The sequence below is a fragment of the Pongo pygmaeus genome, chromosome 4, assembly GCF_028885625.2.
Source record: "Pongo pygmaeus isolate AG05252 chromosome 4, NHGRI_mPonPyg2-v2.0_pri, whole genome shotgun sequence".
NCBI classification, from domain to species: domain Eukaryota; kingdom Metazoa; phylum Chordata; class Mammalia; order Primates; family Hominidae; genus Pongo; species Pongo pygmaeus.
Window position 1 is genome coordinate 162,568,167 of NC_072377.2, and position 20,911 is coordinate 162,589,077.

The 20,911-nt window shown below is 41.0% G+C and overlaps 1 protein-coding gene and 1 long non-coding RNA gene across 3 annotated transcripts in view; one reads left to right on the forward strand and one right to left on the reverse strand.

The window, feature by feature from the left end:
* The window catches only part of THG1L (tRNA-histidine guanylyltransferase 1 like), a 43,000-nt gene that overhangs the window by 14,963 nt on the left and 7,126 nt on the right, over positions 1-20,911 (forward strand). For both annotated transcript variants that reach the window (XM_063665316.1, XM_063665317.1), the window contains 3 exons: positions 9,839-9,956; positions 18,708-18,859; positions 19,300-19,893. In XM_063665316.1, the coding sequence (XP_063521386.1) occupies positions 19,703-19,893 (191 nt within the window). In that variant the 5' untranslated portion in view covers positions 9,839-9,956; positions 18,708-18,859; positions 19,300-19,702. The remainder of the gene's footprint in view (positions 1-9,838; positions 9,957-18,707; positions 18,860-19,299; positions 19,894-20,911) is intronic.
* LOC129037196 (uncharacterized) lies at positions 1,366-19,946 on the reverse strand. Its single transcript, XR_008502744.2, has 3 exons — positions 19,772-19,946; positions 3,079-3,155; positions 1,366-2,974 (listed from the first exon to the last, which is right to left on the reverse strand). It is a non-coding gene; the product is annotated as an uncharacterized LOC129037196 (long non-coding RNA).

Consider the following 20,911-nt stretch of genomic DNA (forward strand, 5'->3'; position numbering starts at 1 on the left):
TCAAGCATGAGTAGTAGTATTTGTCATGCACTTTTTTTCCTATTGCTAAAATGAAAGCTATCATTGAACTCAGATTAGGAAATAATTCTTCCCAAGCAAAAAAAATCATGAATTATTTATTAGATTTTCTTCTACCTTTAATTTTTAATGCATGGGAATGACTAATAGTATAAGCCAAATCAGAAAGTCAATTCACATTCCAGATTCCATTTTTAGATGGGCATGAAGAATTCAAATTCTTTTATTCGATAAGCCAGCCCAGTCACTGGAAAAAATTAAATTGAAATATCTGCCTGCATCAATCTCTCTACCAACGTATGACCCTTTCAGGACCAAATGATTATGGGCCCCTCTATATGCAGCCCTGTAACTCATAGCTATGTGGTGAAATTTACACTTCAGTGAATATGATTCTGTCTCTGTATCAACAATAATATCTTTATATTATATCAAGATGTCTTAATACATTGCCTTTTCTAAAAAGTATTAGAGTTCTTCGTGATATAGGGCCTCAAAACATTTTATGGACACCAAATTCTATTCTATTCTTTTCTTTCTCTCTGTCTCTCTGTTTCTTTCTTTCTCTTTTTCTTTCTTTCTTTTCTTCTGTCTTTTTTTCTTCTTTATCCATCTCTTCCTTTTAATCAGTATTGCATCTGAAATAACAAAATAAGTTCTCAGTAGCCTAGCCACCTCCAGGTTTTCTTCACCTTTGTTTATGTTTCAAACCACAGCCAGATTCTTTTCTTTTCTCTCTTTTTTTTGGCAGGGGCGGGGGATGGAGTTTCCCTCTGTCGCCCAGGCTGCAGTGCAGTGGTGCAATCTCGGTTCACTGCAGCCTCCGCCTCCCAGGTTCAAGTGATTCTCTGTCTCAGCCTCCCGAGTAGTTGGGATTAGAAGCATATGCCACCACACCCAGCTAACTTTTGTATTTTTAGTGGAGACAGTGTTTCATCATGTTGGCCAGGCTGGTCTTGAACTCTTGGCCTCCCTCAAGTGATCCACCTGCCTCTGCCTCCCAAAGTGCTGAGATTACAGGCATAAGCCACTGCGCCTGCTAACCAATCTTGAACACAAATACTAGAATATTTTTCTACCTGGGAAGTTGTGGGATCTGTTCAAGATTCTGGGTTTTTGTTTTCGGGTTTTGTTGTTGTTGTTTTTTTTTTTGGTTTTCTTTTTTTTGGAGGGAGGGGGAGAGACAGGATCTTGCCACATTGTCCAGGCTGGTCTCAAACTCCTGGGTTCAAGCAATTTGTCCACCTCAACCTCCCAAAGTGTTGGGATTACAGGCATGAGCCACCGTGCCTAGCCATGCTCCAAGGAAATTGCTAACCAGTAAGAAAGGAGAACATGAGAGAAGAGTTACTGGGAAAAATAAAGTTACTTTTTATTTATACTCCCCATTGAATTGAGATTTCCAACAACCCAGTTACATATACAAAAAAGAAAAACAAAAAAGGAATTTATCAGCTCAATTATTCAACAGATATTTATTGATTGCTTCCTTTGTGTCAGGCACTGTTCTAGGCATGAGGGATTCAGCTTTGAAACATATGAAGCAAAGTCCCCCTCTCCAGGAACTTATGAGTCCAGGGGTAGCACTGGCTCCAAGTGTGGTGCTCAATGTTATCACAGTTTTTGTCTCCATCTGTCCTATTTTCTTTCCTTTGTGTAAACTGAAATCTTGGGTGGTCTCTTCCCTCTTGAAGGCAACATGGCCACCAGTGTAACAATTCTAATGGGAAGATAGCCTGTCTTTCCTCGTCATCCTAGCAAAGGGCCAGACTGTCTCATTGACCTGGCTTGGGTCAGATCCACATCTCAGAACCTTACTGGCTAGGTCTCAGTCATTAGGAAGGCCACAGATATTTGTGCAGGTTGTTCATTGCAAAAAAAGACAAGCAGGGGCTGAAATCCAGCGAGGGCCGCATTCACCAAGCCTTTATCCTGGTTCAGGACTGTGTGTGACAGGAGAGAGGGATCTTTATCCAGTTCACACTAGGACATGACAGTGGTCTTGGCCGTGTGCTCACCCTGGAGCAATAGGTGAGGAGGGATTATCTCCACCTGGACTACATGGCCTGAAGGTGGGGAAAGGACAGCTGGGCTTCCCTGGTCCAAAGTCAGAAAAATGAAATGCTGGGCAGGTAAAGACAACAGCTATCTACTTCATTCCTGACAAGCATGGAAAGGCAAGGTGGCAGAGTGGAGGGGACCTTGGACTTGGTGTCAAAAGGCCTGGGTTCTAATCCTAGTTTGGAAAGTTGTGGGATATTGAGCAAATCACTTAACTAATCCCCATAATATTTGTTTCTTTTCTCATAAAATGGAGAAAATTGTTGTCTTATCTCCCCTACAGACTCATTGAGAGAGGAAAAAAAATGAATAACGTATAAGAATATGGTTTGGAATAAGTTTCTTATGTCCAGAAGGTATAATTATCAATGATATCCTCCTAGTCAGTACCTATGGACACAAAGTTCTTTTTTTTTTCTTTTGTCTATCTCTTCCATTTAATCAGTCCTGGATATCTGAAATATCAAAATGATTCTCAGTTGGCCCAGACACCTCACACATCATCCAGTGCCCTCACACATTGAAGGTGCTCAATCAGTGTTTATTAATTGGCTGACCCATGATATAGAAATTCACACTACTCAGGGTTCCTTTCCAAAGTCTTATACAAGCAAAATGTTGTGGCAAAACATTCACCCAACATTAAAATTCAAGGATTCCAGAAACGTGTAAGCATGCTGTCTTATGATCTCATTATTGGGTCTCAATTTAAGTACTGCTTCCTCAGGGGAAACTTCATGGACTATCCCCAGCCACACCCGCCACCAGTGCCAGGCCTCCAGCCTGATTCACAACACTTCACACAATTGTTTGTCATCAGGTCTGTCTTTCCCAGCTGACCGCGAACCCCACCGGGCAGGCAGCATGGCTGTCTTGTTTGCTGTTGCGTGATAGCCTTGGTGCGTGGTACATAGAAATAAATCAAGAAATACTTGTTAAATGAATGAGTACATTTGTGGAATTAAATGGAACAAGGTCAAGTGGGACTAGGCAACATACATTTAATTTCCTTTCTCTTTTCCTAACATCTTTTTCCAAGCCCTCCGTCAACCACATCCTCACGACTTCTGGAACCCCTGTTAAGTAGAGAAAGAATGAGTAGTTAACTTGAACGTGTCCTTTTAAGGACACACAATCAATGACTCTTTAGAAATAAAATCCATTCACCCTGACCTATGTAAGCAATGCCTAAAAAATGCAGGACAAATATAATAATTATAACTCCTTGTAGTCATAAACTTATTCTGGAATAATAGTTCTAAATTTTATACCCTTGTATATCCTGGTATGTCCTAATGCTTATATCTACCTCAAAACCACATAGGCAGTCATTCCTGTAAGCATATACATTACTCCAAGGCAGAAATTAGATTAGAGTGGTTTAGAGGAGAAAGGAGATTTTAGACACAAATTATTTCTTCTTCTTTCCCCTCCTCACCATCCATTATGTAAATTTCATTTACATAATGCAGCTTTTAGCACAAACCAAATGAGTCAGCATCAAGTCAAATGAAATATGACTTTTATGCCAAAGGAAATTATTTTTCTTTGTGTCAGCCTGCAGTGAGCAAGTGATCTTCTAAGTAACAGAAAATTTGAGAAATAAAAATAGAGGCCAGTGTCCAGTTAGGTCATAAACACCTGTTGTGTGCAGATTTTTAATTTATTTTTAATTATGCTAAGATACACAGAATATAAAATTTACCATCTTAACCATTTTAAGTATACAATCCAGTAGTGTTAACTACATTCACATTGTTATGAACCAATCTGCAGAATGCTTTTCACCTTACAAAATAGAAACTCTGTACCCATCAAGTAACAACTCCATATTCCCTTCTCCCCAACCCCTTGGCAACCACCATTGTACTTTCTGCCTCTATGAATTTGACTACTGTAGGCACCTCATATGAGTGCAATCACACAGTATTTGTCTTTTTGTGACTGGCTTATTTCCCGGAGCATAATGTCCTCAAGATTCATTCATGTTGTAGCATGTGTCAGAATTTCATCCCTTGTTAAGGCTGAATAATATTTCATTGTGTATGCATACCACATCTTGCTTATTCACTCATCCATTAATAGACACTTAGGCTCCTTCCTCATTTTAGCTATTGTGAATAAAGCTGCTATGAACATGGCTGTACGAATATCTCTTTGAGACTGTGTTTTCAATTCTTTTGGCTATGTGCCCAGAAGTGAAATTGCAGGATCAATGGTAATTCAATTTTTTGTTTGTTTGTTTGTTTGAGACGAGTCTTGCCCTGTCGCCCAGGCTGGAATGCAGTGGTGCGATATCGGCTCACTGCCACCTTCGCCTCCTGGGTTCAAGCCGTTCTCCTGCCCCAGCCTCCTGAATAGCTGGGATTACAGGCGCACGCCACTGCACCCAGCTAATTTTTGTATTTTTAGTAGAGACGGAGTTTCACTATGTTCATCAGGCTGGTCTCAAACTCTTGACCTCATGATCCCCTGGCCTCGGCCTCCCAAAGTGCTGGGATTACAGACATGAGCCACCGCACCCAGCGGTTGTTTTTAATTTTTTTTTTTTTAGAGATGGGGTTTTGCTATGTTGCCCAGGCTGGTCTTGAATTCCTGGGCTGAAGTAGTCTTCCACACACGACCTTCCAAAGCACTGGAATTACAGGTGTGAGCCACCATGCTCAGCCCTATATTTAATTTTTTGAGGAGCTGCTATACTGTTTTCCATAGCAGCTACACCATTTTATATTCTCTGTGTGCAGAATTTTACAAAACGGTTTGTGAGTTTCAAATAAATTTAGGGTTTACTTTTCCCCTTCAGTAACATTCTTTCTGGGGATTCTTATGGTGCTTTGTCTGTGGGAACTCTATGACACCCACCATGTTTTCCCTTGCAGTATAGTCGTCTTATCTTCCCCACCTGTCAGAACCCTGCGAGTAGGTAGGATCTAGGTAGAATTCACCTCTAAAGACAGTGATCTGGATGAGTCTCCCAGCTTCCCTCATTCCCCATACATAGTATTGAAGGAAGTTATTGTATCTCTTGTAGGTATCTGATAAGTAAGGAGAATAATACTTCTCAACAAGATGGCTGAGAGGATGGGTCTAGATAATGTATCCTGAGTGCTTAGCACAGCACCAGGGACATAGTATGTGCTAACTGTTTTATTGAAGCAGGAGAGTGTTGTGGCTAAAAGTGCAGACTTTTAATCCCTATAAGCCTCTGTTTGTTTTCTCATTTGTAAAATGGATTATTCTGAGGATGAAAAAGGATGACCTATACAAGGTTTATGCAGCATCACATAGCAATTTGCGAGTGCTCAAAAAAATGGCAGTTATCTTTACCATAACCAGTTTCTTGATTCATCTTAGTTCAATATTGATCTATTACGTTTATTCTATCAGTTCATTCAAATATGCCCTGTCAAATCATTCTGGTTCATCCCTAACCAACATTTGGCAGATTTCCTAATCTTCCTGTCACTTTGATAATTTAAAGCTCAGTTTCTGCAGTCCAAATCTGTGATCTCAATTATTATTATTATTTTTTTCAGACAGAGACTTACCCTGTCTCTGTGCAGTGGCACCATCTCAGCTCACTGCAACCTCCACCTCCCAAGCTCAAGTGATTCTCCTGCCTCAGCCTTGTCAAGGACAATCCTTGACCTTTCTTGGCTTGTAGATGCATCACTCCAATCTCTGCTTCCTTATTCAGGTGCCATTCTTCCTCTCTGTGTGTGTCTGTTTTCTTATAAGAAAACCAGTCATATTGGACTAAAGGCACACCCTAATGACCCCATTTTAATTGCTTACAGTAGCCAATAGGGCAAAGACTCTACTTCCACATAAAGTTACATCCACAGGTATAAGGGTTAGGACTTCAACATATTTTAGGTGAGTCACAATTCCACCCATAACATGTAGAAAAGTTAAAAAAATAATAATAATAATGGACACCCATAAAACCACCACTAGATTCAATAGTTGTTAACATTTTGCCACTTTTGCTTTTACTACCAATCTACTTTTTTACTGTTACTATCTCATCCCTAAATACTTAATATGTCTTCTAAGATTAGTCTTTTACACACTACATTATTATACCTGTAAAATTAAAAATTCCCTAGTATCCACTAATAAAGAGTGGCAATAGATTGTATTATTACTCAAAAGTATTCACTTGCCTCTTCTCTATGGGAAGATGACACACTCCTCCCCTATAATCTTAGCGCTTGGCCATATTGCTTCAGCAAATATATTGTGAGCAGCAAGATGCACATTGTGTGGTGTAGAAGCTTTTCTAATCATTTCCTGGGTTTTGGAATAAGACACAGGGATCAAAACAGCTATCAGGAATATAACCATAGTCAACTGGCAGTACAAGTGACTTGAACAGGAAATAAACTTTTGTTTTACAAACCACTAAAACCTAGGGTTGTTTGTAATTGCAGATTTCCCCAGTGAATTTAGAGCTGTTTTTAATGGTTTTTAGGCCAGTATCCAGTCAAGAGTTTTGCACTGTATTTGGTTGTTATGTCTCTTAAATCTCTTATTCTGGAACAGTCCCCACTTACTTTTTCTTTCTTTCTTTCTTTTTTTTTTTTTTGAGACAGTCTTGCTCTGTTGGCCAGGCTGGAGTGCAGTGGCACAATCTTGGCTTGCTGCAAACTCTGCCTCCCAGGTTCAAGCAATTCTCCTCCCTCAGCCTCCTGAATAGCTGGGATTACAGACATGAGCCACTATGCTAGCTAATTTTTATATTTTCAGTGGAGACAAGGTTTCCCCATCATGGCCAGGCTTGTCTCCAACTCCTGACCTCAAGTGATCCACCCGCCTCGGCCTCCCGAAGTGCTTGGATTATAGGCGTGAGCCACCATGCCCAGCCCCCCACTTACCTTTTCTTTCTTCCTTGTTTCTCCTCCTTTTTCATTTTCTTCTTTTTTTCTCCTAGGACACATGTTCAAAGATATTGTTCTTCTTGATAAAATTTACTTTTTGAAGAAGCCAAGTCAGTGATCTTACATAATACCCCGCATTCTGAATATGTCTGATTATGTTTTTTGGTGTGTGTGTTTTTGTTTTTTTTTTTTTAAGACGGAGTTTCGCTCTTATCACCCAGGCTGGAGTGCAATGGCGCTATCTTGGCTCACTGCAACCTCTGCCTCCTGGGTTCAAACGATTCTCCTGCCTCAGCCTCCCGTGTAGCTAAGATTACAGGTGCTATCAATACAATTGCAATACAATTGCAATCAATTATAGTTATTATTTTTATCAATGCTCAAATTATCTCATATTTGGCCAGTGGGAACCCCTTTAAGCTGGCTCATCTTTTTTGAGATACACTCATTAGTCTGAGCATTTTCTTCCTTTCTGGGACAACACAATGTCCCAGGCTTGCCTAGAATTTTCTCTGCCACAAAGTGGAGCCAGCCACTTCTTCAAAGAGTTTATTTTCGTTTTCATGGGTAATGGTAATTTGAAGTTAAGATCTGGATGCTTATTGCTTCTGGAGTGTCATTTTATCTCCACCCAATGGACAGAGCTGGGAAATACACTTTATTTTTTGAGACATTATCTGGATCTGTCGCCCAGGCTGGAGTGCAGTGGTGAGATCTCAGCTCACTGCAACCTCCTCCTCCCTGGTTCAACCGATTCTCATGCCTCAGTCTCCCGAGCAGCTGGGATTTATAAGCATGCCCCACCATGCCAGGCTAATTTTTGTATTTTTAGCTCAGAGTTTCACCACATTGGCCAGGATGGTCTCAATTTCCTGGCCTCAAGCAATCTGCCCGCCTTGGCCTCCTAAAATGCTGAGGTTACAGGCATGAGCCGCCGCACTGGGCCTGGAAAATACATTTTTAAAAATCATGAATTCAGGGCTGGGCACAGTGGCTCACACCTGTAATCCCAGCGCTTTGGCATGCGGATAGCTTGAGCCCACAAGTTGGAGACCAGCCTGGTTAACATGGGGAAACCCTGTTTTTTTCTTTCTTTCTTTTTTTTTTTTTTTGCTTTTAAGGAGCGGAGAGTTTAATAGGCAAGAAGGAAGGGAGAAGACAGAAGAAAGAAGCTCCCCCGTACAGAGACACAGGGATGGGGGCTCCAAAGCCAAAAGAGGAGGTTCCCACCTGGCAGGGATACCAGCCAGGTCTATATGCAGAGGCTGGAGGTGGTGTTTGATTTGCATAGGGCTCAAGGGATTGGTTTGACTAGGCATGACATTCACGTAGCCTGTAAAAAGCTGACCCTCCCACCCTAGCCTTTTAATATGCAAATGTAGGGCACCATGATGTTCTATACTCCTGGGGATATGTGGAGGCGGCCATGTTGCCAGGATCATGTGAGGAGAGGGCAGGAAGGCCACAGGAATCTCCATGTTTGGGTGGGCCCACTTTCTAATGGTCAGTATTTGCATATCAAAGGTTGCTGGGCTGGCGCTAAGAGCCCAGGCTTTACAAGAAACTTCCGGAGATGCTTTAAAAAACGAAAACTTCCCTTGGCCAGGCATGGTGGCTCACGCCTGTAATCCCAGCACTTTGGGAAGCCGAGGTGGGAGGATCATGAGGTCAGGAGATCGAGACCATCCTGGCTAACACAGTGAAACCCCGTCTTTACTAAAAATAAAAAAATAAAAATAAGAATAAATTAGCCGGGTGCAGTGGCAGGCACCTGTAGTCCCATCTACTCAGGAGGCTGGGCCAGGAGAATGGTGTGAACCTGGGAGGCAGAGCTTGCAGTGAGCCGAGATCGCGCCACTGCACTCCAGCCTGGGCGACAGAGTGAGACTCTGTCTCAAAAAAAAAAAAAAAGAAAAAAAAGAAAACTTCCCAAGGACCTCTCTTCCTACAACATTCCCCACTATGGAGATGCCACACTAACTGCTGTTAGAGGGTTTTGGGTGATGATTCTTTCTGGCTACTTTCTGCTGAAAAGGGGAGTCCAACAGGGAACAGCAGCTAGGGCTCCTCCTGGGGTGCATCTAACGGTCCTCAGAAGAATGGCATCTCCATGTGTGTTTCAGTTTACAGCACGATTTGGAGTTTGATTGCTTCTAGGTGAGAAGAAACAATTTGAGTTATAGTATTGAGTATATAGGCTCCAAATATCAATACAAGACATATAAGCAAGAGAGTGCTTAAAAAAGGGGTTAACCAATTCCATAAAGAAGACTGGAATTTATTAAAAAGGGATTGTAGCCACTCAGAGCTGAAGCTGTCATTTTTCCTGAGCCTGTCAATAATTATGATTTGATTTTTTTTTTTTTCTGAGATGGAGTTTTGCTGTTGTTGCCCAGGCTGGAGTGCAATGGTGTGATCTCAGCTCACTGCAATCTCCGCCTCCTGAGTTCAAGCAATTCTCCTGCCTCAGCCTCCTGAGTAGCTGGAATTATAGATGCGTGCCACCATGCCTGGCTAATTTTTTGTACTTTTAGTAGAAACAGGGATTCACCATGTTGGCCAGGCTGGTCTTGAACTCCTGGCCTCAGGTCATCTGTCTGCCTCAGCCTCCCAAAGTGCTGGGATTACAGGCATGAGCTGCCACACCCAGCTGATTTGATTTTTAAGTACCTGTAGATTTTCCTCTACTCTACTAGAGGTGTTAATCCAAAAGCAGCATGTTTCATTTAAAACTGCATTACTAAACCCAAAAAAAGGCCTAGCAGACTCAGTGATGGTAAAACTTTCATGCTTCCTTTTTGTCAACTATTATCCCTGCTATAAAGATAATAATTAAGCAAAATACTACAGCAATGGAAACTCTCTGTCCAATATTTCAGTTTAAAGGTGCTACCATGGGAGGTCCGTTCCAAGATGGCCGAATAGGAACAGCTCTGGTCTGCAGCTCCCAGTGTGATCGACGCAGAAGATGAGTGATTTCTGCATTTTCCCACTAAGGTACCTGGTTCATCTCTTTGGGACTGGCTGGACAGTGGGTGCAGCCCGCAGAGGGAGAGCCGAAGCAGGGTGGGGCATCACCTCACAAGGGAAGCAGAAGGGGTCAGGGGATTTCCCTTTCTTAGCCAAGGGAAGCCATGACAGACTGTACCTGGAAAAACGGGACACTCCCGCCCAAATACTGGGCTCTTCCCATGGTCTTAGCAGCTGGCAGACCAGGAGATTCTCTCCCGTGCCAGGCTCAGTGGGTCCCACCCCCATGGAGCCTTGCTCACTGCTAGCGCAGCAGTCTGAGATCGACCTGCCAGGTTGCAGCCTGGTGGAAGGAGGGGCGTCCGCCATTGCTGAGGCTTGAGTACATAAACAAAGTGGCCTGGATGCTTGAACTGGGTGGAGCCCACCACAGCTCAGCAAGGCCTACTGCCTCTATAGATTCCACCTCTGTGGGCAAGGCATAGCTGAAAAAAAGGCAGCAGAAACTTCTTCAGACTTAAACATTCCTGTCTGACAGCTCTGAAGAGAGCAGTGGTTCTTCCAGCACAGTGTTTGAGTTCTGAGAGCAGACAGACTGCCTCCTTGAATGAGTCCATGACCCTCATGTAGCCTAACTGGGAGACACCTCCCAGTAGGGGTCGACAGACTCCTCATACAGGTGGGTGACCCTCTGGGACGAAGCTTCCAGAGGAAGGATCAGGCAGCAATATTTGCTGTTCTGTAATATTTGCTGTTCTGCAGCCTCCGCTGGTGATACCCAGGCAAACAGGGTCTGGAGTGGAACTCCAGCAAACTCCAACAGACCTACAGCTGAGGGACCTAACTGTTAGAAGGAAAACTAATACACAGAAAGGAATAACATCAACATCAACAAAAAGGACATCCACACCAAAACCCCATCTGTAGATCACCAACATCAAAGACCAAAGGTAGATAAAACCACAAAGATGGAGAGAAACCAGAGCAGAAAAGCTGAAAATTCTAAAACCAGAGTGCCTCTTCTCCTCCAAAGGATCACAGCTCCTCACCAGCAACGGAACAAAGCTGGATGGAGAATGACTTTGACGAGTTGACAGAAGTAGGCTTCAGAAGGTCGGTAATAACAAACATCTCTGAGCTAAAGGAGCATGTTCTAATCCATTGCAAGGAAGCTAAAGACCTTGAAAAAAGGTTAGACAAATGGCTAACTAGAATAAACAGCGTAAAGAAGACATTAAATGACCTGATGGAGCTGAAAACCATGGCACGAGAACTTCGTGATGCATGCAGAAGCTTCAATAGCTGATTCGATCAAGTGGAAGAAAAGATATCAGTGATCGAAGATCAAATTAATGAAATAAAGTGAGCATACAAGATTAGAGAAAAAAAGTAAAAAGAAACGAACAAAGCCTCCAAGAAATATGGGACTATGTGAAAAGACCAAATCCACATTTGATTGGTGTACCTGAAAGTGATGGGGAGAATGGAACCAAGTTGGAAAACACTCTTCAGGATATTATCCAGGAGAACTTCCCCAACCTAGCAAAGCAGGCCAACATTCAAATTCAGGAAATACAGAGAACAGCACAAAGATACTCCTCGAGAAAAGCAACCCCAAGACACATAATTGTCAGATTCACCAAGGTTGAAATGAAGGAAAAAATATTAAGGGCAGCCAGAGATAAAGGTCAGGTTACCCACAAAGGGAAGCCCACCAGACTAACAGCACATCTCTCAGCAGAAACCCTACAAGCCAGAAAAGAGTGGGGGCCAATATTCAACATTCTTAAAGAAAAGAATTTTCAACCCAGAATTTCATATCCAGCCAAACTAAGCTTCATAAGTGAAGGAGAAATAAAATCCTTTACAGACAAGCAAATGCTGAGAGATTTTGTCACCACCAGGCCTGCTTTACAAAAGCTCCTGAAGGAAACATTAAACATGGAAAGGAACAACTGGTACCAGCCACTGCAAAAACTTGCCAAATTGTAAAGACCATTGATGCTATGAAGAAACTGCATCAATTAACAGGCAAAATAACCAGCTAACATCATAATGACAGGATCAAATTCACACATAACAATATTAACTTTAAATGTAAATGGGCTAAATGCCCCAATTAAAAGACACAGACTGGCAAACTGGATAAAGAGTCAAGACCCATCAGTGTGCTGTATTCAGGAGACCCATCTCACATGCAGAGACACACATAGGCTCAAAATAAAGGGATGGAGGAAGATCTACCAAGCACATGGAAAGCAAAAAAAAAAAAAAAAAGTGGGGGGGGGTTGCAATCCTAGTCTCTGATAAAACAGACTTTTAAACCAACAAACATCAAAAGACACAAAGAAGGCCATTACATAATGGTAAAGGGATCAATTCAACAAGAAGAGCTAACTATCCTAAATATATATGCACCCAATACAGGAGCACCCAGATTCATAAAGCAAGTCCTTAGAGACCTAATAATGGGAGACTTTAACACCCCATTGTCAACATTAGACAAATCAATGAGATAGAAAGTTCATAAGGATATCCAGGAATTGAACTCAGCTCTACACCAAGCAGATCTAATAGACATCTACAGAACTCTCCACCCCAAATCAACAGAATATACATTCTTCTCAGCACCACATTGCACTTATTCTAAAATTGACCACGTAATTGGAAGTAAAGCACTCCTCAGCAACTGTAAAAGAATAGAAATCACAACAAACTGTCTCTCAGACCACACTGCAATCAAATTAGAACTCGGGATTAAGAAACTCACTCAAAACCATACAGCTACATGGAAACTGAACAACCTGCTCTTGAATGACTACCAGGCACATAACGAAATGTAGGCAGAAATAAAGATGTTCTTTGAAACCAATGAGAACAAAGACACAACATACCAGAATCTCTGGGACACATTCAAAGCAGTGTGTAGAGGGAAATTTATAGCACTAAATGCCCACAAGAGAAAGCAGGAAAGATCTAAACCTGACACCCTAATATCACAATTAAAAGAACTAGAGAAGCAACAGCAAACACATTCAAAAGCTAGCAGAAGGCAAGAAATAACTAAAATTAGAGCAGAACTGAAGGAGATAGAGACACAAAAAACCCTTCAAAAAATCCATGAATCCAGGAGCTGGTTTTTTGAAAAGATGAACAAAATTGATAGACTGCTAGCAAGACTAATAAAGAAGAAAAGAGAGAAGAATCAAATAGATGCAATAAAAAATGATAAAGGGGATATCACCACTGATCCCACAGAAATACAAACTACCATCAGAGAATACTATAAACACCTCTATGCAAATAAACTAGAAAATCTAGAAGAAATGGATAAATTCCTGGACACATATACCCTCCCAAGACTAAACCAGGGAGAAGTTGAATCCCTGAAGAGACCAATAACAGGCTCTGAAATTGAGGCAATAATTAATAGCCACCAACCAAAAAAAGTCCAGGACAAGATGGATTCACAGCCGAATTCTACCAGAGGTACAGAGAGGAGCTGGTACCATTCCTTCTGAAACTATTCCAATCAATAAAAAAAGAGGGAATCCTCCCTAACTCATTTTGTGAGGCCAGCATCATCCTGATACCAAAGCCTAGCAGAGACACAACAAAAAAAGAAAATTTTAGACCAATATCCCTGATGAACATTGATGCAAAAATCCTCAATAAAATACTGGCAAACCAAATCCAGCAGCACATCAAAAAGCTTATCCACCACGATCAAGTCGGCTTCATCCCTGGGATGCAAGGCTGGTTCAACATACACAAATCAATAAACGTAATCCAGCATATAAACAGAACCAAAGACAAAAACCACATGATTATCTCAATAGATGCAGAAAAGGCCTTCAACAAGTTCAACAGCCCTTCATGCTAAAAACTCTCAATAAATAACTCTCAATAAAAACTTTCAATAAACAAGGTATTGATGGGACGTATCTCAAAATAATAAGAGTTATTTATGACAAACCTACAGTCAATGTCATACTGAGTGGGCAGAAACTGGAATCATTCCCTTTGAAACTAGTACAAGACAAGGATACCCTCTTCTCACCACTCCTATTCAACATAGTGTTGGAAGTTCTGGCCAGGGCAATCAGGTAGGAGAAAGAAATAAAGGGTATTGAATTAGGAAAAGAGGAAGTCAAATTGTCCCTGTTTTCAGATGACATGATTGTATATTTAGAAAACCCCATCATCTCAGCCCTAAATCTCCTTAAGCTGATAAGCAAATTCAGCAAAGTCTCAGGATACAAAATCAATGTGTAAAAATCACAAGCATTCCTATACAACAATAACAGACAAACAAAGAGCCAAATCATGAGTGAACTCCCATTCACAATTGCTGCAAAGAGAATAAAATACCCAGGAATCCAACTAACAAGGGATGTGAAGGACCTCTTCAAGGAGAACTACAAACCACTGCCAAATGAAATAAAAGAGGACACAAACAAATGAAAGAACATTCCATGCTCATGGATAGGAAGAATATTGTGAAAATGGCCATACTGCCCAAGGTAATTTATAGATTCATTGCCATCCCCATCAAGCTACCAATGACTTTCTTCACAGAATTGGAAAAAACTACTTTAAAGTTCCTATGGAACCAAAAAAGAGCCTGCATAGCCAAGACAATCCTAAGCAAAAAGAACAAAGCTGGAGGCATCATGCTACCTGACTTCAAACTACACTACAAGGCTACAGTAACCAAAACAGCATGGTACTGGTACCAAAACAGAGATACAGACCAATGGAACAGAACAGAGCCCTCAGAAATAATACCACACATCTGCAACCATCTGATCTTTCACAATCCTGACAAAAACTAGAAATGGGGAAAGAATTCCCTATTTAATGAATGATGCTGGGAAAACTGGTTAGCCATATGTAGAAAGCCAAAACTGGATCCCTTCCTTACACCTTATACAAAAATTAATTCAAGATGGATTAAAGACTTAAATGTTAGACCTAAAACCATAAAAACCCTAGAAGAAAACCTAGGCAATAACATTCAGGACATAGTCATGGGCAAGGACTTCATGACTAAAACACCAAAAGCGATGGCAACAAAAGTCATAATAGACAAATGAGATCTAATTAAACTAAAGGGCTTCTGCACAGCAAAAGAAACTACCATCAGAATGAACAGACAATCTACAGAATAGGAAAAAAATTTTGGAATCTCCCCATCTGACAAAGGGCTAATATCCAGAATCTACAAAGAACTTAAACAAATTTACAAGAAAAAACAACCTCATCAAAAAATGGGCAAAGGATATGAACAGACACTTCTCAAAAGACATTTATGGAGCCAAAAGACACATGAAAAAATGCTCATCATCACTGGTCATCAGAGAAATGCAAATCAAAACCACAATGAGATACCATCTCACGCCAGTTAGAATGGCGATCATTAAAATGTGAGGAAACGACAGATGCTGGAGAGGATGTGGAGAAATAGGAATGCTTTTACACTGTTGGTGGGAGTGTAAATTAGTTCAACCATTGTGGAAGACAGTGTGACAATTCCTCAAGGATCTAGAACTGGAAATACCATTTGACCCAGCCATCCAATTACTGGGTATATACCCAAAGGATTATAAATCATGCTACTATAAAGACACATGCACACGTATGTTTATTGTGGCACTATTCACAATAGCAAAGACTTGGAACCAACCCAAATGTCCATCAATGATAGACTGGATTAAGAAAATGTGGCATATATACACCATGGAATACTATGCAGCCATAAAAAAAGATGAGTTCATGTCCTTTGCAGGGACATGGATGAAGCTGGAAACCATCATTCTCAGCAAACTATCACAAGGACAGAAAACCAAACACCGCATGTTCTCACTCATAGGTGGGAACTGAACAATGAGAACACTTGGACACAGGGTGGGGAACATCACACACCGGAGCCTGTTGGGGGGTGGGGGGAGGGGAGAGGGATAGCATTAGGAGAAATACCTAATGTAAATGATGAGTTGATGGGTGCAGTAAATCAACATGGCACATGTATACCTATGTAAGAAACCTGCACATTGTGCACATGTACCCTAGAACTTTAAGTATAATAATAATTTAAAAAAATCTATCAGAAGGATCAGTTAAAATTTAAAAAAACAAAACAAAAAAAAAGAAGTTGCTACCATGTATAACCCTAATGCAAATAGTAGAGTGAGGACAGCAGTTCCCACAAGTGTGGTGTGGCAGGTAATTTCCACCTAAAATTTTACTTGCCAAGATATAGAATTCCCCTTTGGGGGTCTATGAAGTTCCTTGGTTTTATTTTCCCAAAGAAACCTCCAGGTTATGGGCACCTTACTCACTTTCATTACCTGGCAGAATTTGCAAGATAATTGCCCAGAACTAGCGTATTGATTCATATTTTTACGTTACCCATCCCTTTTCTCCCCCCAAGCTGCAGAAGATCACCACTTGATTCACAGGAATAAGCAGGGCTAAATTGTAGGCAAAAAGCTTAAAAACAATAATGAGACTAGGATTTAATGACAAATGTATGATAAGCTTTGGAGCAAAATTTTTCTCTCCAGTCCTCATTTTGGTAAAAACTAATTATGAATAAACTTTAGTCTTATACTTGGCCTGATTATTTGCATAAAGTGCAGCAAGAATGGTTATTTTGACATAGGCCTTTTGGATTGGCTTTGATGAAACTGTTCCCCAAGGAATTTTAGGTAAGACTTTTTTTTTGTTTTTTGTTTGTTTGTTTGTTTTTTAGATGGAGTCTTGCTCTGTCACCCAAGCTGGAGTGCAGTGGCGCAATCTTGGCTCACTATAACCTCCTCCTCCCGGGTTCAAGCGATTCTTCTGTTTTAGTTTAAAATAACTTTCCTTGACTCTGAAAATCAAAACAAAGATTGACAATATTCCAAGCAAAGGTTAAAAAGGTTGCTTTAACTTTCTGAGTGTAGTCCACTTCATTAACTTTTATTTTGCTTGATATTTGTCAACATGTCAGTTCTTTATGAGTCCCTACATTCTTTATTTCAATGTTACACAATCTTTAAAGCTATTAAAAACCTGCATTTGAGAACACCTGTTAAATTCCTTTATATATCTTGATTATAAACCATCTTTTGAGAACGAACAAAGCAAGGCAACAATTGGCTGTGAATGAAAAATTTCCAGGATAGTTAAAAATATGACTGATCAAATTTATTTATCTTCATGGTTTACGATAACTTTACCCTTAATTATGATTAATCCCATATACTTAGACATTAGAATTTTAGAAATCCCATACAATTTTGGAACATATATTAGTATTATTCATCAAAATATAACTTAAAGAAGATTGGACATCATTTTGGCAATCTCATGTGACTAAACATGTCAAATGATCCTATTTACCTCTTTTCTGAATGTTTCGGGGCCCTCTGAACCAACCAAAAAAAGTCAGGTATCAGGAAGGACAATTTCCAGATTGCCATAAATTATTTTGCCAAAATGATGACTCAAAAGGCAAAAACCTTTCATTAGCCTTTACTATGACATGAAAATTTTGTTCAAAGCAAAATTTTACCCTTGCATTAATTTATTAATGTTAACCTCAATTCATTTACATGAAACCTTATAGATTATTCCATTTAATCCTAACCAATTTGACCGTGAGGTGAAAACTTTACAAACCTTTTATAACCCTTTTATTAAAGGGCAGATTAGCGTCTTAAGACCTCCTTGCTATGCTTTTATTTTAATGCTTAATTTATGTAAAGACCATATAGATGCTATGGGAGAAGACAGCGTAGTACTTCTACTATGCATTTCACTGCAAAGCAACCCAAAGCCAATTGGCTTGTTTTATAATCAGCCCATCCCTGATAGGAGTCTCATCCCCCAGTGTGGGATGTGGATGGGGAAACCCCCTTTCTACAAAAAAAATACAAAAATTAGGTGGGCATGGGGCACACACCTGTAGTCCCAGCTACTAGAAAGGGAGGTGGGAGGTTCACCTGAACCCAAGAGGTCTAGGCTGCAGTGAGCTGAGATCATGCCATTGTACTCCAGCCTAGGTGACAGAGTGAGACTCTGTCTCGAAAACATACACATAAAAAAAAAATAAAAATCATGAATTTATATTGATAAGTAATTTTGAAAAATTCACCTAATGAAAGTAGGGCTCCTAGAGGAGGTAAAATTTGGTTGTCTCCTGGTCAGCTTGGAGAGAGCAGTTTGTGGAAATAAAAGGTGAGGAATGATAACCTACAGAAAACTGACTTCACAGCAACAGAAACAAAGAAAAGATGCAGGATGTCATAATTTATGTCTTGGTCCTGCCACATATGTGACCTTATGTAAATTATTTTTTTCTGAGTCTCAGATTTCCCCTTTGTAAAGGTGAAATCCCAGTTCCTCTTTTGCATCCCTCTGATGTTACTCTGAGCATCAAAGGAGTGATGACAACCATTTGTGGTACTATTATGAGGATATAAAACATACTGATATAGATCCCTGTACGGATACACAAAAAACTGGTAACAGTAACTGCCTAAAGTATGTTGTTAGGAGTCAGTGAGGGACTTTTTACTACATATAAAAGGATTTATATTGTTTGAATATTTTTCTTTTTCTTTAGAGACAGATTCTTGCTCTGTCACCCAGGCTGGAGTGCAGTAGCTAATCATGGGTCACTGCAGTCTCGAACTCCTGGCCTCAAGTATCTTCCCACCTCATTCTCCCCTAGCTAGGACTACGGGCATGGGCTACCCACGCCTGGATAATTTTTTTTTTTCTTTTTTGTAGGAACAGGGGTCTTGCTACGTTGCCAAGGCTGGTATGAATCCCCTGAGCTCAAGCAATCCTCCTGCCTCTGCCTCCCAAAGTGCTGGGATTACAGGCGTCAGCCACCGTGCCTGGCCTGAATATCTTTCTTGAGGATGGAAAAAAAAAAAAAAGTAAGTAAGTAGGTAATGAATTTGAAAGAGCTTTGTAAATCACAAAGTATGACACAAATATTAGGATTTTATTTTTACTATTATCCATCAGCAACAAGATATCTTGTTCTTGTTGAACAACCATTAAATGGTTCTGTGATTATTTAATGGTGAAAAAGTTGAATAAATCAATTTAGTATACCCATATGTTGGAATATTGAGTCCATTTTTCTTTTAAAAATCACACTTTGGAATAATTGATGATATTGGCAAATGCTCAAGCTGAGTGGAAAAATAGATAAACATTGTATAGGCAAATAATTCCAATCTTGTGCATTCCCTGTGTAAACCTACATACACAAAAAGAAAAAAGACTGAAAGGAACCATCCACAATGCTTTGATGGGAAAGACGGAGAAACAAAGTGTTAATTTTGTTAACTATAGTTTTGGTGTATTCCAGATTTTCTACAGCGAGTTAATAAATGCCACTAAGAAAAGGGGAAACATCACAGCTACACCTTCAAACGTCAGAAAAAGAATTTTTTTTTTTTTTTTTAGGTGGGGGTATGATTTTGATCTGGGCACTAACGGGGACACTGATTCCTTTCGCCAGTAAGTCAAGACCAGCAGATAAAAAATAATTTTTAAAAACCTCGTGAGAGTCATTTGCCGCAGGACGGGAGGAGGAAGAAGCAAGCATGAGAGGTGCTAACGGAGGAACCTAAACCTCCATCCTCTTCCCCCGGGAGGTTAAGAACTACAGGGAGAGGCGAGAGAGACTATGACCGCCCTACGGCTAGAGCAGCCGCGAAGAGAACACTTCCGGGGCGGGGCTATCTGGCCCTTTCCCTTCCGCAGGGAGAATGTGGGGCGCCTGTAAAGTTAAGGTTCACGATTCCTTGGCCACCACTTCCATCACTCTGAGACGGTACCTGAGATTGGGGGCGACCATGGCAAAAAGCAGGTTCGAGTACGTGAGGGACTTCGAGGCTGACGACACCTGCCTGGCCCACTGCTGGGTGGTCGTGCGGCTGGACGGCCGGAATTTCCATCGGTGAGCGAGCTCGACTCGGGGCGTCGCGGAGCGCCAGCGCTTCCGGGGAATCCAGCTTCTACCCTTGCAAATCCTCTCTCCAGCCCCAGTCACGGTTACCGGGGTAACGCGGTAGCCAATGAGTGCGCAGCATGGAGCATCGCCCCGCCCTGCGTGTTGGCTAGGACAGTGCCTGAACACTGGCTGTTAGCGTAATTGAATGGGCGATGTGCCCCCGTGATGAGGATCTGGCTTGGAGTGCCCGTGTTAAGTGAACAGAGACCTGTTAGCAAGGACCTATTGTTAAAAGTCACTCTCATGCACAATATTTAAGCTCTTAAGCCAATTGCCTAGCTATTCTGTTAGATATCTTTGAATGCTGACTGTTCAGAAGTCTGTGTAAGCCTTGCTTGTGGGCAATACTTAACGTCTGTGCTTCATTATCAGTAACGGGCCACATGGACTAGATTCAACAGAGAGTCAGAAAAAAAGAGAAGGCTGGGCGCGGGAGGCAGGAGGATCACTTAAGGCCAGGAGTTGGAGACCAGGTTTTTTGTTTTTGTTTTGTTTTTGTTGTTGTTGTTGTTTGTGAAACTCCGCCACTACAAAAACAAAAAAAAAAAAAAAGAAAGAAAGAAGGAAGAAAGAAAGAAAGAAAAAGAAAAAAATTTAATTTGCCCGACGCAGTGATGCACACATGTAGTTCCAGCTACTCGGGAGGCTGAGGTGGGAGGATCGCTTGAGCCTGGGAGGTCAAGGCTGCAGTGAGCGGTGATCGGACACTGCACTCCAGCTTGGGTGACAGAGCAAGACCCTGTCTCAGAAAAAGAGGGAGGGGGAGAAAGAAATAGAAAGATGGGAATTTAATCTTTAAAGAGGGCTGCATTATTAATGATTATTATAACTAACATGTATTGAGCACTTCCTAGGAGCTAGGTATGATTACTTTTATCTTCTGCCTAATCTTCAGGACAACCCAATGAGGTAAATATTCTTTTATTCCCATTTCACAGAAAGGAGAGTTGAGGCTTAGCATTTA